Source organism: Taeniopygia guttata, chromosome 4, assembly GCF_048771995.1.
Source record: "Taeniopygia guttata chromosome 4, bTaeGut7.mat, whole genome shotgun sequence".
NCBI classification, from domain to species: Eukaryota; Metazoa; Chordata; class Aves; order Passeriformes; family Estrildidae; genus Taeniopygia; species Taeniopygia guttata.
The window spans coordinates 18,009,420-18,024,818 of record NC_133028.1 but is presented as its reverse complement, the minus strand read 5'-3'; the positions used below and the strand labels follow the sequence as shown (position 1 = coordinate 18,024,818).

Sequence of the window (15,399 nt, the reverse complement as noted above, 5' to 3'; positions counted from 1 at the left end):
CAGGTTATAGTTATGAGTGCTACTTTAGATGCTGGCAAGTTTCAGATCTATTTTGATAACTGTCCTCTTCTAACTATCCCGGGTCGTACCCATCCTGTGGAGATATTCTATACTCCAGAACCCGAAAGGGACTACCTTGAGGCTGCCATTCGAACAGTGATACAAATTCACATGTGTGAAGAAGAAGAAGGAGATCTCTTACTCTTTCTTACTGGACAAGAGGTACTTTCTTTTGTTTTCTATTCATTGTTCCATACAGAAACTGCTTCAGGTGACTTGTGTAGACTAAACCAGTTTCCTTTTCTAGTTTGTTTGCGTGACCTGAGGTTTACCTGCCATACACTTTAGGTCCTTTGACATTGTACATATCTGTAATGTAAATGGTGTGCAAGGCCTTTCTAAAATGAAAATTCTCATCAACTCAAGTACTTCAAAAACAGAAACCTAGAGAATGAACCCAAGGTTTATACTGATGGGAACTTTTGGGAACTGATGGGAATAATTCTGTGCACAAGTGTATATGTATTGTACAACTTACCTAAACAATAATCATTTGGTTCTGCTGCTTAGCTATCAGTAGTAGTAGGTTTTGGTTTTTTTTATCAACAACTCGGAGTGTTAAGCTGTAGACTTTATTGTACCATAGATTCAGGGGGTTAATTCTCAGAAATGGACTCCATGCCCTGCAAAAGAGGATTGTATGCAAGCACTTAAACTACACTACATCAGGAAATGAGGATTTTCTGGAAATTTAAAGTATTTTACTTGAAATAACCTCGGGTTTTGTTTTAGTCCTGATCTTTCTTTGAAGCTCTTTGTGTGTCCATATTGGTAAACTGAGATGGAGAAGAGGTTAAAAACCTGTAGGCATTTTGAAAGTTTGCTGGATTCAGTCAACCTAAATGTGCTTTTTGCAGGGGAAGAAGTGCTGCTAGCAAAAATATTTTTCAACTCATTCTTCTTTCAGTTATTACTCTTGAAGAAATACAAGGGATGTGGAACAATTCAGTATCTTTCTTCTAAGCAAACACAACCTTAACTATGCCAAGGGTGGATAGTGGTACAAGTAACTTGTGATGCTAAAGGTACCCTAGTTTCTTGAGTAGACTTTCCAGCCATAAAGATGTGTTTTCTCTTACATGAGTTTTAAGACATTTGATTTGAAGTGTCTTCTGGCAGGTCATCTCCCTTAAAAAACCAAAGCAATGACTGTCACTATAAAAGGAAATACTCTGACTTTTACATTTATCCTTCTTTGATTGGAGAATTGCTGTACAGGTAGGAAGAAATACTTTCAGTGATAGTGGCTTTGAAACCTACCTGCTTGGTTTTAGTTTGAAGTTGTAGTTCAGACTATCTGGGCACTTAAATGTGTGAATTAGTGAAACAGCTGTTGCAGAAGGGTGAAAATTGGTGGCAAGAGAAAGGAACACTGGTGTCCTGGTGTTTCAGCAGAATTAATTTTTCTAGCAAGATGCTAAATCAGGCTGGTCTTCAGCCTTTCAAAAAGCACAAATACATGGCCTTCTGATGTATGAGTTACGTGTTTGCTATGTCAGGTGCTATGTATTACTCTAAATAATCTGTTATAACAATCACTGAAGGGCGTGGGATGAGTGTCTTCCTTTGGCAAATGCCTCTAGGCTCGAGACCTGCTGCTACTGCAGAGGTACTCTTGTCTTTTGTATGAACAGGTTATTTGATTTTCCTTGGGTTGATTTGCAGGACATAATGTATTACAAGCAAATTCTGAATAAAATTCTGCACACAGTACACAGTCATAAGTGTATTTACATAATAAAGCATAAAGCATCTAACACTGTCTTACTGAATCACTTTAAAACATGTGTTGGTTAGCTAGCATCCGCTGCTCTGGAGTCTAGAGTTGTCCAGTCCATGTGGCAGTTGATGGTACTACGCAGGGTCACTGGAGTTGACTCTGCCTGGACCCAATCTTAGTTTGGGTGGTTAGCATGAAATTCAAATCTGGTTTAGCTTCTGTAGAGAAGCCTAGAAATACTTTAATCCTTTTGATTAATGACATTTTGAGGCATCTATTGAACATAATAATAGAGTCTCTGTGTGTATTGCTGTTGAATCTAAAGTGGTGTGACCTGCTGTACTCTCAAGAATGGGAAAGTGTGCTCTAGGTACCATTACCACTATATGCTTCAGGTTCGTTAGGCTTAGTAGCTAGGCTGAAATTGATGTGTGCTAGTAGTTCTTTGAGATTCTTCAAAACACTATGAACAGGGTGCAAGGTTATTTGTATTTCTTGCCAGAAAGGTGTATATACAAAGGTAAATGAAATTACAGACAAGGAACATGATTTAGCTGAAATGGTGCAAATGTGTCTTGTTGAGAGTTTGAGGCTGTAAATGAGGTATAATTGCAGTGGCCTGTGGTAGAATGTGGTTCCCTATTGGCTACTGTCTTCTCATCCAAAAGATTTTGAAGTAATTTCATATGGGAATTAAGATGGATAGCAGTTAATTAGTACAGATTAGTTAAGACATAGAGAAGACGATGAACCTTGGAGATAGCAAGGAAGATTGTGCTGTCATGCCCAGAAAATTAAAAGAAGCTTAAATGTGTTTGGAAATGAAAGGAATCATAATTGTATTAGCATGCTACTGGATGATGATAAAATTGTTGTTAATGGTGTAGAAATACGTGTTCAGTAAAAATTCCCTTCCTGAATCCTGAAAGGAGTAAAAGTATATGAATGCATTGTATGAACTGCTTTTAAGTCCATTAATAACAAAAGAGGATGTTTAAAAGAAAAATTTACTACGAATGAACATTTTGAAACATGACTCGTCCTACAAGCTTTGTAAAAAATGAGGAAAGCTCATTTGTTAATTTTTAAAACAAACAACTCCCCTGGTATATCAAGAAAATTCAGAACATAGTGTTCATGTTTAATGCCACTGTTCAAAAATGTATAACCTGGTGTTGGGTTTGCATGGCCAAGCTTGGGTAGCAGGGTGATGATTTCTTTGAGGAGCTGCTAGAAGCTTCATCCATGTCCAACAGAGTCAATCCCTGGCATCTCCGAAGATGGATGTGCCACTGATCAAGGCTGAGCCAATGGTGGTAATGTCTCTGTGATGACATGTTTAAGAAGGAGAAAAAAAGAAAAACCAACAAGTTATTGAACAGTTGTAATTGCAGCCAGAGAACAGCAGGGTTGAGAACATGTGAGAGGAACAACTCTGTAGACACCAAGGTCAGTGTGGGAGAAGGGAGAGGAGAGGTGCTCTGGACACCAGAGCTAGGATTCTCCTGGAGCTTGTGGTGCAGCCTATGGTGAAGCAGCTGTGCCCTCCAGCCCATGGAGATCTGTGAGGATGCAAAATCCACCTGCAGCTTATGGAAGATACCTATGGTGGAGCAGGTGGATGCCTGTCAGGAGGCTGTGACCATGTCAAGGGCCCACAGAGAGTGGAGCCCCCTCTGGAGCAGTCTGTCCTTGGTCATTCAGCCCATGGCAGAGTGACCCGTCCTGCAGCAGCTTGGAGAGATCTGTTACAAGATGGACTCATGCCAGAGAAGTTCATGGAGAGGTGTCTCCATGGGGGAGGATCTCATGCTGGAGCAGGAGAAGGGCTCCTCTTCCTGAGAAGCAAGGGAAATAACTTGTGATGAACTGACCATTACCCCAAGTCCCTGTGCTGCTGGGAAGGAGGGAATGGTGGAGAAGGGTGGAAGGTGTTTTGAGGGTTGTATTTTACTTCTCATTATCATGCTCTGATTTTGTTAGTAATACATTCAGTTAATATCTCTAATCTGAGCCTGTTCTGCCTCTGGTGGTTTTTGCTGAGTGACCTCTCTGTCTTTATCTCAGCTCATGAACCCTTATATTTTCTCTCCCTTGTCCAGCTGTAGAGGGGAGTGATAGAGAGGTTTGGGTGGGTGTCTGGCATCCAGCCAGCATCAACCCACTACACCTGGACAGCTGTAAGCTAGGTTGCCTGTCATCAGTTACCGGCAGAATTAGAAAGGGAGAGGGATTTTGTTTCACAGGGGAAAAGCATAATTACATTTCAGTCAACGTGTCTTTCTTAGACAATAGGTGTTGTCAAACTTCTTCTCGGTCTTTGGGATTACAAAGTTGGTAGTCTATATATGTAGATACACATTTGTTAAGCTTGCAGATCTGAGAGACAAATGGAGTTCTTCTAAAACTGCATTAGATTTTACACTCCATTAAGATCCGTAACCCGAGAGGAGGTCTAACATACTTAGAGATGAAACTTGTGGGGTGGGAAAGACAGAAATAATGACACAGCAACTGTATGGGTCTGTCTTACATGTTCTGGTTACATGGGCATTTATAAATGCCAGTTGTATTCTTGGTCACCCTTTTTTTTTATAAAGCCAAATGCATTGTTACACATTTATGAGGAAGTATCTGTGCTGCATCTAGAGATGTGAAGTACAGATCAGGAGTGTTCTTGATTGTAGATAAATATACTTAAAATTGTTGCTGTGAAGTTCGGTATTCTGGAAAAGCTTAAAGTGATATTGGTAAAACTGGTGGTTTAGAAAAGAGTTCCAAAACATTTTTGATGTTTTGATAGAAAGTTTAGTAAATGAGGGTTTATTTTAAAGGCACAATATTTTCATTACTGTGAGACTGGTTGAGCTCTGGAAATGAAAGAAAACAGAGACTTACGTCCTAATTGAAGTAAATATTGACAACTCTTTTGGTGTCAGTGGTAGTGGTTGGGTGAGGTTAAGAGGAAGTCTGTTTACTAAAAGTGTACACAAGTTGTCCTGTTTAAAATTAAGATAGGAAGCATTTGAGGAGCTGGACAGCATGAGCTAAAATAAGTGCAGTAATACTAATATTAATTTTGTTCAAATGCTAAAAGGAGGAAGGTTTTTTGCTCTTCATTCAAAATGATGTCAATATTTAATATTACGAATTAATCAGATCAAAGAGATCCTGAATATGGGAATTATGCCGAGGTGAATTAAGTTTTGACTTGACAGAGCAATTCTAGTTATGGTCAAGTGTTGCTTTTCTCCATCTATTACTTTTTTTGTCTCTGCATAATTTTGCAAAGTTTGTTTGGCTCAGTTTGTGTTCAAAGGCCTGAAGTGGTGCAGGTCTTGGAGCTGGTTCTTTTTATTGCAGTTTTGTCATTTTAGCTTGTAGCAGTCTGCTTTCATTTCCAGAGGAAGAAAGGGGAATTACGAAAGTTCCATGCAGTCTTTAAAGACAAAGACTGTATTTCTAGAAAGGTTCATGTCATCGAAGCCAGATGTGACTAGCTGTGCCCTGCATGTGATGGAACTTGGAAGGGGACAGGTTAAGGTGTCTGCCAAATATTTCTAGTTTGCAAAGTATTTTTTTATTTATTCATTTGTTTCCTTTGCACCATATTCATTTTCACAAGGTGAAATTGCCTTACAGTTTTTTGGTGTTAGTTTCCTTTGGAGTTTAAAAGAGTTACGCTTATTTGTTGTATCCAAGATGTAGCTAGCCATGTATCCAGGATGAAGCTAAATCTTAACTGTATAGTGTAGCAGCTGATCTTCTGTAGATAGATTTGTCATCTCCTGTTTAGAGTAGTTTAAAGTACGTTTTAACTGGAGCAGTCTTGGAAGTTTTGCTCATCCTGTGAGATTCTTTGAGTGTACCAAATAAAGGGTCAGCTGAAGAAAGGGATTCTGCAATAATGTTCCCAAGGGCCGTGTTTGCAAAGTCATTGGACTCTATTTTTCGTGCCAAGTGCTCAAATTGTCCCATTGAAAGTGCTTAAATGGTATCACTAGTCACCATCTTTTTGTAGAAAGGGTTTTTGTGAAGATAAGGCTTTGACCTTAGGATTGAGTGGAGCCTGGCCAGCGAGTTCACTGGCTGCTTGCATAGACAACTCTGGCCTGTGAGTTAGAGTGGATGCTGGCAGTGGAATCACTTTGGCTTAGGGTAACTTATGGTCCATCATTCAGTAACTGCTATTTAATGTCAGTGTAATTTCACTGTACCTTCTCCATGGCAGCACGGATGAGTCTTGCACACAAACAGAAGGCAAGGATGGCTAGACTTGCAAGAGTGGTGTAACTCAGTAACTTGAGGCCACAAATATTTTCAAAATAGTGGAAAATGCTGAGGGGACTGTGTTTGTTCAGCCTTGGGAAAAGAAGGCTCCGGGTAGATCTCATCATCATGAGCCAGTATTTAAAGTGGCTGCAATATACATGGAGACTCCCTTTTTACAAGGACCCACTTAAAAAGATGAGGGGTAGTGGATAAAAGTTAATCTGATGAGATTGTGGTTAGACACAACAGGAAAATTTTTCACAATGGAAATAATCAACCATTGGAATAAACTCCCAGGGAAGTGGTGGGTTCCACAACATTGGACATGTAGGATTCAGCTGGACAGGGTGTTGGGCTGTCTTGCCTAGACTGTGTTTTTGACAAGAAAGGTTGGTTTAGATGATCCTTGAGGTTCCTTCCAGCCTTTTGTTCTTCGATTCTGCGAACTGCATTGCTGCTTGTCATTCTGGGTTTCTTTTGATGTTTGTGGATTTTGGTTTTTTTTTTTTGTTTTGTTTTGTTTTTTGGTTTTTTTTTTTTGTTTTTTTTTGCCTGCCATTGAATAGAGCTTATAATGGAACTAGTAAGAATCATGTATTTCTTTCAGCACAAACTCTTTTCTTAAAGACATGGTGCACTAACTCAGTAAGGTGTGCATCTGGTCCTGTAATATTTTTCTGTTGTTTGTGGTCTTCAGTATGAGCACCTTGCTTTTGACTGCAAAAATGCCATCAGGAAGAGAAATGGAAGGGAATTTTACTGAGCATTCAGCTTGAACATGTAATAAAGACTTCATTTTCAACAGCAGAAAAAAGTAATCTACGTGATAGGCAAAATCAGTCTCTTGTGTGATTAATTTTATAAAGCTCCTTTTAGATGAACTGCTAATAATACATTCAAATACTTAGTTTTCGATGCAGAGCTAGGGTATGTTAGGTAGTGAGATGATACAGAACAGTGGAAATGTGTTATTGGAGGCAGCTGATTAGGTACTGGCTTATGGTTCAATTACTTCCAAATTTCTCTGTGCTATGTGTTTTGACTCAGAGCCTGAGGAACCAGGAACTGGCACAGACAGTCTTTAAAATCATACCTGGAAGATTTTTAGTAATAAGGCTTTTGTAAGTTACATTTTTTTAAGGAAAAAAGTGAATATTGCTGAATATTACTTAGTAATGGACATGGACAAAGTCCTGCTCCTGCTTTCAGTCTGTTAGGTATTTACTAGTATGCATCAAAGATGGTGGTGGGGTGAAGATTTAAGTGTTAGTCCTATAAATGGTACTCTTTAATTTAAGCCATAGGAAAACTTACGGTCCTCTTGGTTTCAGTCCTGGTGTTCCGAGGACTCATTTGTTTTTTAACAGTCTTTGCATGCAAAAGTTTGCTTCTGGGCTGGTGGACCTTTGCCTTTTTGGTGGATCTTCTCTAGCTGCTCAGAAAAAATACAGCTTCAGTGAGAGGAGTAAAAGTTAGTGAATCCAGGTGGCTTTGGGGTTTTTTTAGGCACTAGCCATTAGCCTGATTTTTCTTTGGAAAAGTGATTCAAGATGGAGTAAAATTCCTGTCAGATTCAGAAGGCATAAAGTAACCTACTTACTGTTCTGTAAAAATACCGATGGCTGCACTACTGTTGCTAGTAAATTGAAGGGAAACTGCACCCTGGTCTTGCTTTGTTTTCTAAACAATACAATGCTAGGTATTGATTCCCATACAGACTTGGGTCTTGCACAAATAGAAGTTGACTGTTAAAGTCCTAAAGATTTTAAGACCTCCTTTTTGGGGTCTTAGAATTTCTTACTAAAACTGCTGAATTAAGTTCCCCTAATTTGACAGATATTCTAAATGTTGCCTGTTGCCCACTAGCTATTTGAAAACAAAGCAACCTGCTCAGGTTTTTGTGATTAAGATTGATTCTAGACATTGATTTGATGGAAGGAACACCATTTGAATTAGCTTAAATTTGATTTAATAATACTATTGATAAAATTACTTCATAGATTGCAGCCTTTTCTTTTTAAAGCTATTTTTACTTAGCTGTAAGTTCAAAACAAAAATTGTTTACTTTCACTTGGATGTTGAGGTGACTTTGTTTTTCCTGGTTGAAAAATACTCATTGATCACTACTACATTAAAAAAATATTCTCTTTACAGATTGTAGTTGTTTTGGAAGCTTTTCCAAGGAAAGTCACTTAAGGGGCTGATGGTGTGGAAGAATGTTGAAGACTCCGTGTTAATGTTCAGAGTGTAATATTGAGGGGTTCTTAACTGCTGCTTGATTCTACTTTCCATCGTGTTGCAGTTTAACTGTAGTTATTGCATGTGTATTGTAAATTTATTTTGATGGGATCAAGAGGAAGTTTCTGGAAGCTTTAGAGTACTTGAGATTACTGTCTGGGACAAGTCTGATTACTGGGTTTCGTGAAGTACAGACACTTGCAGCTTGAGAAAAATGAACAAATGCTAGTGTAATCATTCCTTTTTGTGGCCTGCTTGTTTTTTTCCTTTTGGTAGCCACCTTTTTTTAGCATGAGTGCATCAAATGGACAGGTTCATTGAATATTATTTCACTGAGAAGTATTTCTCAAGTACTAGTCCTAAGAAGTCTTGTTTGTGAATAACTAGGATCAGTCTAATAACTTCAGCATTGCTGAAGTCTCATGCTTTTTTTGTATGTTAGGCCTGTTTTCTTCTTTAACTCTGAAGCAGGTCCTTGTGTTGATGCACTGGGCATCATGGGGTCTGTGTGTGGGTCCTATATTCCTATATGCTATACCCCTTTACCCCCTATCTCAGGTACTCAGTGGGGTAGCTTTGAGGAGTTTTTTAGACATAATAGAAATACAATCCAAGTTCACTCTGCCTTCTTGTTCTGCCTGAGAAGAAGTGTCTTCTGTGCAGATTGTCACAATCTTTATTCCAGGAAGGGGTTTTATAAAGAATTTGTTTGGAGTATATGGTGTGCAAATATTTAAAGGTGTATGGTTTGTTTGTTTTTGAGAAGTGTTTCATACTTGAATAAAGTGAGACGATTGAATTAGACTTCCTGAATCTTTAAAGGATTACAGATAGGATTGTGCCTTCAATTATGGGTCATATTTTTGGATTTAGATACCTTCACATGATGCAAACAAATCTTGAACACTCAGAGGTATCCTTAACACTTGAAAACTATTATTACTACACATAATCCTTCTATCTTGTGTACTTGGGGATATCAGTTTTGGTCATCATCTGTGTGTGGTTGTGCATACAGTTAGAATCATAGAATATCCTGAATTGGATATGCCAGTGCTTATCCAGTGCTGAATTGGCTTTTGCCATGCTTACATTAATTGTATACACTGATCAATACAGAACAATATTGTCTGTGCTTCTTTTAAATTCTCAGCAGAAATGCATTGACTATGTTTTAATGTCTCTTTAACAAGTAAATGACCCAGATTTGGTGTAGATCTACCTGGATTTATGATTTCTGAGAGAGACTGCTTTTGTCTTTAAAAACACAGTTTAAAGCAGTAATTTTAGAGCCTTTAGATTACCAGTTGCGTATATTTGCTTTAGGGTCTAAAGTATCACTTCAGCTTCAGGCTAGTCAGTGTTGTGAGGGAGGTCTCCCCTCTTTTCTCAGAGAATGTTGTAGTAAATTTTTTTGCTTTTGCCTGCTGCTGTTTTTTGTCATGACTTTATTTTTCCCTTAGTGATTCAGATGGAAGATCCAGAGTCAGTCATTTTGTCTCTTAGTTACACTAGTGAAGGCTCTGTTGTGATTTTTATGTTAAAGATAATGAATGGTGTTACTCATTAACCTAAATTTCTGTGCAATCCAATTTTCCTTTGATCTTGTCATAACTATTGGTCACCTTGCTGGCTTAAATACAGTAGTTTGAAAATGAAATGAACTTGGAACAGTTGGGCTGTGGTGAACTGTTTTCTATGGTAAGCAGACAATAGGCTAGTAAATACTTTGGTAGAAAAAAGCATAAAACATCTTTCATCTTCAGACTATTTCACTGGCTTTTCTTAAGCTTAAATGGAATTTCAGTTAATTTTGAAGTAAGATCTGAAGCCTGGGATTGAGAAGTTTGATTTTGAGTATCCATGTTTATACTGTAAAGGTGTTTGTTCCCATTAGGTACAATGAAGCAAATCTTCCATATAATTGCATTAGTGATACGTGACATTAAAGCTTAATTGGCTTATTTTAAATATCTTGCACATCAATTTCCTTCAGATTGTGAAAATTGAAAAGGTCATGAGTGCAGTTTAATATTCCAGGGTGAGAGATTTCAATTTTAGTACAATTTGTAGAGATTTAATTAGGAAACATGACTAAAAGAAAAAGGATGTTGAATGCAAATTATGCTGTTCATTAGAGTATAGAAGCTGAAACATCTTGAAGTATTGTGGAAATTTGATTGCAGATTCGGTAAGCACCTTGATTGATTTTTTATTTTTTAAAGTAGAAGTTATTGTGATTGTTCTTCAGGGTGTATACTTAATCTAATTGTCATAAACACTCTAAGTATGCTTCCTTTTTCATGGAGTTCTCTTCTAACCAGTATTCTTGTTTTGCAGGAGATTGATGAAGCCTGCAAGAGGATAAAACGTGAAATTGATGACTTAGGTCCTGAAGTTGGTGACATAAAAATCATTCCATTGTATTCCACCCTTCCTCCACAGCAACAGCAAAGAATATTTGAACCTCCCCCACCGAAAAAACAAAATGGAGCAATAGGAAGAAAGGTAAATACTAAGCTGTGTTGATACTCTGTTCTGTAAGTAGCTACTCATAGTTTCATGGGCCACGAAATACGGCTTTCAGCTCCTTTAAATATATTTAGACAGCAACAAGTACAAGGGTTTTTTTAATGAAGATTTTAAAATGCAGTATTTTATCACATTAGAATTTTTAGGTAACTTGAAATTTGTCTCGCAGTGCAAGTCAAAGTTCTGTCATCTATGTAGGGCTAGGATGTTGTGGTAACAGTTTTTTTGACTGAATAGAAATGACAGTCATTTAAGTTTCTTACGTAAAATACGATTTATGTGAAGATGGGATTTTTTCCGTAAGTTAATTATTTTGAGATGTGCTCTTTCCCCTTTTTTGGAGACAATTTAGGCTGTCTCTTAGGGGTAGATTGCCATACAGGTTTTATCTGTTTCTTACGGTTTATGAGAAGGTGCAAATTAAAACAAGTATGTTGAAATTCAATGTTTATATTTTTGAAGTAATAAATGAGGAACTGAAATAAATTAGGCAGAATCGATTGAGAAACTGAAAAACTTGAAATGGCACAGTGAATGTTCTTCATAAAATTATTATGTCAGTGCTCCAATAATCCGCAGTAGAAGCTATGTGTTTTTTTAGAAAGGAGTCATATTAAAGCTTCCTAACACTAAACTCCTGCTCTGCAGAACTGGCAGTCACAAAGCTAAGATTTTGAAGGTCAAAGCTGAATCATACTGTGTGCTCTAGGCAGGGTTCGTTCCTTGATTATTTTTGTTTTTGTGCAGTACAATGCATGTATAATACTAGTGGCAACTTTCTAGTGTTCTGGAAGAATAAATCACTTATTAAATTTAGTAAAATTATCTTTCTTTTCCTGCTGAATTTGATTGCAGAAAGCATTCAGTCTCAAATCATGAAACTAATGCTGCAACAAAATTGTATTTGCAAATGACTTAAATAAATGAAATTGCTTTTAAATAACAAGTGATAGCTATGTATTTAATTACATTTTCACTCATGTTTAAAACTGTGCCCTTCAGAATAGGCAGGTTTTGGTTTTCTGCATAAGAGGATGACAAGTGCAGAGTGTAGTTTTTGTTATGTTGAAATGACAGTCAGTACTAGTCTCTGAGAGGAAGACATTCTTGGTGTAGCAGCTGTTTTACCACAAGGAAAGTTGTTATGCCCAAAGATGCCTGCTATAGGGTAAAGCAGACATAGCATGTAGGCAGCAGACTTAGACCTATGAAGTTACTTGTCCTCTTTGGCTGAACTATTCTGGCGTCCGTGTTTTCCTTTTTATCTCCATAAGAAATCTAACTATGAATGAAAGTGCATCTGTGTTGCAATTTTTTAAGATGGGTTACTTTTAATTAGCCTTAGTGATCAAGGTATGTAAAGTAAAACTGCGGTGCTGTGCCTGCCTATTTAAGAAAATGTCTCTCTTCATCCAGTCCTTTGTGGGAGTTGAACCTAGATTTTAGCACTGCTGAGGAGGGACCTAGTAGGTGATCTGAATCCTTTCAAAGGCTCCAATGGTCATACAAGTGTAAGTGAAATGCGTGGAGTAACTAAGTATTTCCTGAGCTTTAACTTTTTGGTATGAGATGCTGGAAGTAGTGTGGCATTTTGCTAAAGTAGTGATGGTAACAGATAGTAGTGATGCAGCTTGACAACTTTGCACTTTTTTGTCCTCTTCGAGCTAAGAAAGCAGCTATTATTTTGAAAAGGTTTAAGATTACTGACAAATACTCTGATTAAATAGTAAGAATGTTTTTTTTTAATTGAGGAAGACAAAGATGACTTAATGTTTCTGTTGCCCTATGTTAAAGGCTCCTTGTCATCCCTTCTTTTCAAACTGCGTTCTAGTTTCTGTTTCAGCAATCTTAAGCATTGCTAGTTAATACACATGCAATACAGATATGTTTTTAGATGTAGATGCTGTGTGTATTTTAATATTCAAAACAAAGTTTTAAAATTAATTTCAGAAATGGCAAAACTATTGCTAAGGTTAATTATAATTCATTTTATATAATTAAGTGCTGATTTCAGTTGTTCAGTGTTCAAGTAACTTTGTCTTTTGATTTAGACTTGAAAGATACTATAATTTCTTCAGCCTTTTTAAAGTTACTTCTTTTGTAGAAGTAACTGTCATTTTTTAAGCAATATGACATTAACAAATGATATCTGTATGTGCAATAGAATCCACCGTGTAAATAACTTTTTTCTTTCTACCTTGGGAAAGTTCTGTATAGCTTAAGTGAATTCAGGACATGTTAAATTGTTGTACTGCTGTGGACTAAGCACACTAGCTGTATTGAGTTCCTGATATTGAAGTGTCCTAATAGAAATCAGTGGTTAAAAGCAGGATAAAAATCTTTTGTCTCTGCTCTGTAATTAGTATTTGAAGAATCTTGGTGTATCTGGTTCTGTACGTTAGCAGAAACAGAAAAACACAAAACTTAAATGAGGTGTACTCTATAACAGTAAGCTAGGTGTGGATTGACTAGACTTCTAATGTGAGAATATGAGTTTAATTTGTATATTTAATGCCTTTCAAATTTTTAATGAAGATGTATTGAGATTTTGCACTGACTTGCACTGATATTTGTAGCTGTGATCTCTTGATTAATTTGTGCAAGTCATCTGTGAATGATGTGTACGGTATTTTCTGTTTGTTTGAGGAATTCTAAGTAGCGCATCATTTTAGGGTGAAACACCGTAATTCCAAAATAATTGTCAGTGCTTTTTCCAAAGTACTGCTTTCAATATATTGTAGGCTTTGGGCAAGCTTAGACCTTACGAAGAGACAAGCTGAGTGTGATAAGTAGCTGACTGGCAAAGTGATCAGCAAGCAGGAGGGGATGTCAGCAGTCAGTGGCCTCACTGTAATTCTGAACTAAGTATTTAGGGTGTCTCTCCAGTTCTAATTGATAAACTGAAAAAAGTAATGACAGACTGCTCTGAGATTAGAAAGTGGAGGGTAAGTATTTCTGATGAAGTGCTGAACAGGTTTTGGATCTTTTCTGAGGTAATAATGTGTAATAACCTGACTCAGTGTGGTCACTGTTGGGATGAGAGCTAATGGTATCCATTGCTTGTTTACACTGCATCTCTGGATATAAAAATTTAAATGGTGGCAAATCAAGCCTTGGAACTCTGATAGTTACCTTTGCTTTAATTTTTGTGTAGGACTTAACCTTCTGAAAGGCTAAGAATGTAACATTAAAGATATGCAAAGGTGTTTGAATATCTGGTGATAGAAAAAGACAGTAGAAATAAAATACATATTGTTCACAATTTTAGCTGGAATTTGTTGGTAACAGCTTTATTTCAAGCCAAATTTTAAAAATGCTGTGCTGGTAATGTATGCAACTTTCAATTTAATACTATTTAACCAGTTTACCATGTTCAGGCTTTCAGAAAAAGGTAAAAAGCTAGAATTAATACATGATGTTAAAGGGTTCCAGTACAGCTTGTCACTTTGTACCAGAGATGTGAGAAAAAAAAATTGAGTAGTGGTTTCATGAGTTAAATTTTTGCTCTTCTTTTTCTCAGTTAACATTTGTTATATAGTTAATAGATCCATGGAGAGAAAAAAACAGCAGATGAAAACGGCTTTCTTTTCACTAGAAGTTCCTCTGGTTGATTTCATATCATCCTGTGAAAGTGTTGGAGGGCAGCTCTGGTAGTGATTGATTAAGTAATGGAAAGTTTACTGAAAATCATTTGTGCAGAGTCAAAATTGGAGAATTGGAGCCCTTCATCTTTTGGATGAAGTAGTTTCAATTAGTTTTTTGGGGTTTTGGGTTGGTTTGTTTTTTTTTTTTTTTTTGACAGGTTGTGGTGTCCACTAACATTGCTGAGACATCATTGACAATAGATGGCGTAGTGTTTGTGATTGATCCTGGCTTTGCAAAACAGAAGGTAGGTACTATTTTTTTCTCTTTATAGTAGGAAAGGTGATAGAATCTGGTTTGCACAGGCTTCTCTTGCCTTTGGAAACACCTGACAGGTCTTTTTACAGTTGAAATTTTGAACTTGGTTTGGATTTGTTTTGTTTTTAACTTCGTATTTTTGCTGTTTGTGCTTCGTCCACAAACATCAGATAGAATTTTTTTTTTTTTTTTAAAGAAGTGAGAATTTGGTGTTTGACTTGGAATATAGCTCTTCTAGATATTTTAGGAAGGGCAGTTTTGTACTGTTGGTCTATGCTTGAGGATGCTCAAGTAAAACAAATTGTATGAAAGTAAATAAAAGTGGTTCTAGAAGCCTTCTCTTCCTTTAAGTCACTGTAGAAAACTCCAGCACTAAAATGAGAAGAAATGATCCCTGCTTTTTCATGTCAGTATTTATCATGTACTGTTGCAGTTCTGAAGATTGTAATCAAGCTCATATTATGGTTCTTGGAACATCATAGGGTGTTCAGAGGAACTGAAGTAGCTTTCTTAAGTCAACCCAGTAACTGCATAAAATTAAATATGAATGTCATTGGCTTCATTTGTTGTTTTTTTTTTTTTTCCACTAAATGTAGCTTTCTTTATGACTTGATTTCTTAGTCTTTTCCTTTAATAGTGGTACACATTTTCAGCCTTTTTAACTTTTGCAAAATGAG

The 15,399-nt window shown here is 36.9% G+C and overlaps 1 protein-coding gene across 1 annotated transcript in view; it reads left to right on the top strand.

Annotated features, from left to right (window-relative positions):
* Window positions 1-15,399, top strand: part of DHX15 (DEAH-box helicase 15) — a 45,875-nt gene that overhangs the window by 12,738 nt on the left and 17,738 nt on the right. The window contains exons 5-7 of the mRNA XM_030270856.4: window positions 4-222; window positions 10,631-10,798; window positions 14,625-14,711. Coding sequence (XP_030126716.1) covers window positions 4-222; window positions 10,631-10,798; window positions 14,625-14,711 — 474 coding nt within the window. The remainder of the gene's footprint in view (window positions 1-3; window positions 223-10,630; window positions 10,799-14,624; window positions 14,712-15,399) is intronic.